The sequence below is a fragment of the Danio rerio genome, chromosome 23 (assembly GCF_052040795.2).
Source record: "Danio rerio strain M-AB ecotype USA chromosome 23, GRCz13ab, whole genome shotgun sequence".
NCBI lineage: Eukaryota > Metazoa > Chordata > Actinopteri > Cypriniformes > Danionidae > Danio > Danio rerio.
This window is the reverse complement of record NC_141043.1, coordinates 37,280,589-37,285,867: the sequence shown is the minus strand read 5'-3', so window position 1 is coordinate 37,285,867 and position 5,279 is coordinate 37,280,589. Positions and strand designations below refer to the sequence as shown.

At 44.4% G+C, this 5,279-nt stretch overlaps 1 protein-coding gene across 1 annotated transcript; it reads left to right on the top strand.

Moving 5' to 3' along the window:
* The first annotated feature begins 561 nt into the window (after nt 1-561).
* Nucleotides 562-5,020, top strand: LOC141380521 (uncharacterized). The gene is made up of 2 exons (XM_087307531.1): nt 562-757; nt 909-5,020. The coding sequence occupies exon 2, from the start codon at nt 982-984 to the stop codon at nt 4,213-4,215; it is 3,234 nt and encodes a 1,077-aa protein (XP_087163657.1). The 5' UTR covers nt 562-757; nt 909-981; the 3' UTR covers nt 4,216-5,020.
* Nucleotides 5,021-5,279: the final 259 nt, after the last annotated feature.

Genomic DNA, 5,279 nt, shown 5'->3' with positions numbered 1-5,279 from the left:
GGCCTGTTGCAGCTGGAGGTGCAGGCTCGCACCACTCCTGTTCCAAATACTTTGGTAACATCTCAAGATGATTTGGATCACCCAGATGAGGGTGCTGGTCCAAGTAGGCCATTATCTCAGTCAAGTACCTGTCGGAGAGAGGGAGCTGAAGCCCGTGATACCGGTCAGTGCCAACTTAAAGAGCCTAAATTGGAAAAGTTGTCTGATGGTGATGATGTTGAACATTTCCTAATTACTTTTGAGAGAATGGCAGCAGTTTGCCGATGGCCAAAAGAGGAGTGGGTATTTCATCTGATTCCCCTTCTGACGGGTAAGGCCCGGGCTGCTTATGTTCACATGGATGTTGATGAATCTTTGAATTATGATGAACTTAAATCTGCAGTATTAAGGAAATATGACATCAGTCGAGAAACCTACAGGCAGAGGTTTCGGTCTCTTGAAGTAGAACACCTTGAAAGCCCTAAAGAACTATATGTGAGGTTAAAAGAACTGTATGGGAAATGGATGCAGCCAAAAAGTAAGTCTATTGAAGAAGTTGGTGAAGTGATCATTCTTGAACAATACTTGAGAATGTTGTCTCCAGAGCTACAGGTGTGGGTACGAGAACATGATCCACAGTCGGCTTCACAAGCGGCAACACTGGCAGATGTGTTTGTGGCAGCACGTCAGAGAAATCAGTCCTGGTGGTGGAAATCCAGCCGAGATGACCGGAGAGCAAATCCTCCCCAGCAGTCTATGAGAAACTTCCCTGGTGCTGGTAAGCCTCCTGGAGGAGGGCCTGCATTTGTCAATGCTCCTAAGAATTATAGGAAAATGCCAATATGTTACCTATGTAATCAAGAAGGTCATACCAAGCCCATGTGCCCTAGAAATGTAATCAAGAATACTCACCTGTGTTATGTGCCCAGGCATCTTGGAAAGCCAGCCCCTCAAGCTGAACGCTCACCAGCAAGCACCACTGTTGAGATTAATGGCAGAGAAATGATTGCTTTGGTTGATACCGGGAGTGATCAGACTTTGGTACACATGAAGTGCATTTCTCCAGCCCTCCTTCGCTACACCAACCTGAAGGCTGTCCGCTGTGTGCATGGTGATGAAAAGCTGCTACCCACCGCAGAGGTCTATCTGAAGGTGAGAGGTCAGACTTACTTCTTGGAGGTCGGTGTAGCTGACAACCTACCTTTCCCTGTAGTCTTGGGGCATGACCTGCCAGTACTGTGGGACTTATTGCAGCCACCATCCACCTGTAACATGGTTGTTACTCGAGCCCAGAGCCATAAGAGAGACGAAAGTAAAGAGTTGCTTGCTACGCTACCATTCTTTGATGCAGAAATCGATGGCTCAACTAAACCTAGGAAATCCAGACGACAGAAACGGTTTGAGAAAATCCAATATAATGCTTCCGTAATGCCAGTTGATAAGTTTGCTGAATTCTCACCCAAATTTAAGCTGCCGGTCAACATTGTGCAGATGCAACAAGAGGATGCCAGTCTTGTTCCTTATCTGGAGAGAGCAAAGCAGGAGGATGGAAAAACTGTTGATGGAGAGACAAAGGAAAGATTTTGTATGTACCAGGGTCTACTATATCGTCAGATGGGACAAGTGACACAACTGGTGGTACCACAGTGTGTCCGTGAAGTTATCCTTACTCTGGGTCACTCGATTCCTTGGGCTGGCCACCTGGGGAAACGTAAAACCATCGCCCGGATCAGAAAACACTTCTATTGGCCTGGTCTGAACTCAGAAGTAGCCCAGTACTGTAAAACCTGCTCTGAATGTCAAAAAGTGTCCTCTGACTGCCCAAGGCGGGTCCCTCTCCAACCACTGCCACTCATAGGCACTCCATTCGAAAGACTGGGAATGGACATAGTTGGACCAGTGGAGAAAAGTCGTTCGGGTAACCGATTTATGCTTGTAGTGACTGACTATGCCACTAGGTATCCTGAAGTGTTTCCCTTAAGGTCAGTTAAGGCCAAGTACGTGGCTACCTGTCTAGTGCAACTGTTCTCCAGAGTTGGCTTTCCAAGTGAAATTTTAACCGATCAAGGGACTAATTTTATGTCGAATCTTCTGAAGCAGGTCTATAGGTTGCTGGGCATCAAGAGTTTGAGAACCACTCCTTATCATCCCCAGACAGATGGGTTAACCGAAAGATTTAACCAGACGTTAAAGCAGATGCTACGCAAGTTTGTTGGTGAGTCTGGCACTGATTGGGATCAATGGCTCCCATATCTTCTGTTTGCCTACAGGGAAGTGCCACAAGCCTCCACTGGATTTTCCCCGTTTGAGTTGCTTTATGGTCATGAAGTCAAAGGTCCCTTAGCATTACTCCGAGAAGTTTGGGAGGGAAACCCACAGAGAAATGATGAAACTAATGTGGCATCCTATGTGATTCAGATGAGGGAACGTTTGCAAAAGATGTCTGCACTAGCTCAGTCTCATTTGGCAGAAGCTCAAACACGCCAGAAAACCTGGTACGATCAATCTGCTCGGGAGCGGCAGTTTAAGCCCGGTCAGAAGGTACTCGTGATGTTGCCCAGTCATGAAAGTAAGCTGCTTGCAAAATGGCAGGGGCCGTATGAAATTAAAAGGAAACTAGGTCCTACCACCTATGAAGTTGCTCTATTTGACCATGCTCATTCTACACGTACTCTGCATATAAATTTGCTTAAAGAATGGTTTCCTCGTCCTCCTGAATCTAGCCACAGCTTGATGATCCGGCAAGTCAAAGAGGAGGATGATTCTGAAGTATTTCTGCCTCAGTCAGCTCTAGGAGATGTGGATCTGAGTCACCTGTCCTCACAGCAACAGCATGAGGTGAGAGAAATTTGTTTACCAGAAGTCTTCTCAGAATACCCAGGCTTTACCACCTTGATTGAACATAATATTGAGTTGAAACCCGATGCTGTAGTTCGAAGAATGAGTTACAGGGTCCCTGAACGTCTCCAAGAAGCGCTGAAAGAGGAGGTGGATCTGATGCTGAGGCTGGGAATTATAGAGCCCTCTAAAAGCGAGTGGTGCCACCCTGTGGTCCTTGTTCCGAAAAAGGATGGGTCAATAAGGTTTTGTATAGACTTTCGTTACCTCAACTCCGTGACCAAGTTTGATGCTTACCCTACTCCACGAATCAGTGATCTCACTGATCGACTGGGCACCTCAAAGTTTCTAACCACCATTGATCTTTCAAAAGGTTATTGGCAGATTCCGTTGACACCACAGTCCAGAGAACTCACTGCGTTTAAAACACCCTGGGGCCTATTCCATTTTAAGGTTCTAGCCTTTGGACTGCATGGGGCACCGGCCAGCTTCCAAAGACTAATGGACCAGGTACTGCGAGGACTACCATTTACAGCTGCTTATCTGGATGATATTGTGGTGTACAGTGACACATGGCAGCAACATCTGCAGCATCTCCAGGAAGTTCTGCAACGCCTTCAGGCAGCCGGCCTGACAGTTAACCCCCAAAAGTGTACCATTGCAAAGGCAGAGACAGAGTACTTGGGGTTTGTTATCGGTAAAGGGGTGCTCCGACCCCAGGTGGAGAAGGTACGGGCCATTGAAAGGTGTCCACAGCCACAAACTCGTAAGGAGTTAAGGTCCTTTTTGGGTATGGCTGGGTTTTATCACAGATTTATTCCCAACTTTTCTGGGCGGGCTGCAGTATTGACTGACATGGTTGGTTCAAGGAGTCCCAATCAGCTGAAGTGGACCCAAGAAACTGTTGCAGCTTTCCAAGATCTCAGAAAGGCCTTGAGTAAAGATTCTGTCTTGCATAACCCTGATTTCCACCAACCCTTTGTTTTGCAAACTGATGCTTCAGATCGAGGCCTGGGAGCTGTATTGCTACAGGGCAGCCCTGACACTCGACGCCCCGTGGCCTTCTTGAGTCGAAAGCTCTTCCCCAGGGAAGTTCGCTATTCCATTGTGGAAAAGGAATGCTTGGCTGTGAAGTGGGCATTGGACTCTTTAAAGTATTATCTGCTAGGCCGGGAGTTTATACTGGAGACTGATCATAAAGCTCTACAATGGCTTCAAGAAATGAAAGATACCAACAGTCGTATTACCCGCTGGTACCTGGCCATGCAGCCCTTCCGGTTTATTATCAGACATGTCCCTGGCAAAGAAAACCTTACGGCTGACTACTTGTCCCGATGTGCCAGTGACATTCCCGAAGGGAGGGAGTATGTGATGGCCAGTGTGGTGGCCACACATTGAGAGTGAGGCATGCACGCACACATACACACACACACACACACACACACACACACACACACACACACGTTATACTTATTCATTTAAGATTATTTTTTGGTCACAGTTCAGTTATTGTGTTTATACATTTTCGTTTCATTCATATCTGATTTAAATAAGACTCATACACTTTCAGTTTCTCATTACCTTTCTTTATTATTCACAGTACATTTATTACTATTTTGGGTGCACACAAAATCAGTTATCTGTACTGTATGTTTTGTTAATTTTAGTTTTCTTTTGAGTTTAAGTTACCGTGCTGCAGTGCCGACGAGGAACAGAGTTTCCGGGTGTGGTCCGCCCAACTAAAGGTCCGACGTGCCGCAAGATGCCGTCTTTTGGTTCCGCCTGCCGATACCATTGGCTTAATGGCTTGGAGGGAGAGCTCATGTTTAGTTTAGGTTCAATAATGATTTGCAATGTTTGTTTATTCAGATTTATATTTAGTTTTGCCTTATTTATAGTTTATTTAACTTTATATTTAGATTTGTATTTAGATGTTTGGCTTAGTTTATTGTATTTGTAAATTGTATGTTTTTGTCTCCCCCTTCTTGTTTAATGTGGACTAGTCCCTGTGCTATAAATGTGGTCTGTCTTGTCATTTCATAGAGTTCTGTTTTTGGTTTAGACATGATTTGTTTGGTTTGAACTCAGTTTGTTTTCCTTGTTTAGTTTATTGTTCTTTCAATTGATTTAATTATTTAATTAATTTATTTTTGAACTTTTTGTGAACCTTTTTGACTTTATTAAAAATAATTATTTTTGAAAATCTTCTTTTTTGTATGCCCCTTATTGTACGTGCTGGCTCGGTCCCTCACACCCTGTTAGGTCACAAGACTTTGGTCTAAGCAAAGTCAGACCGTTCTGTCCTAATAAAATTATTTAAAATCAAAGCATGATCATATTTTTTTGTTAAAATAAGCATAATCTAGCAGCCTTTGCCTTTTATATAAGCCACTTCTGATAGCAAATGATCAACTAGAAATCAAGTTATTATTTCCTGTTCCAAAAACTTGGATAGGAGACAA

Coding starts and splice junctions, on each gene's coding strand:
- LOC141380521 (XM_087307531.1), top strand. CDS start 982: ATGATTGCTTTGGTTGATACCGGGAGTGATCAGACTTTGGTACACATG.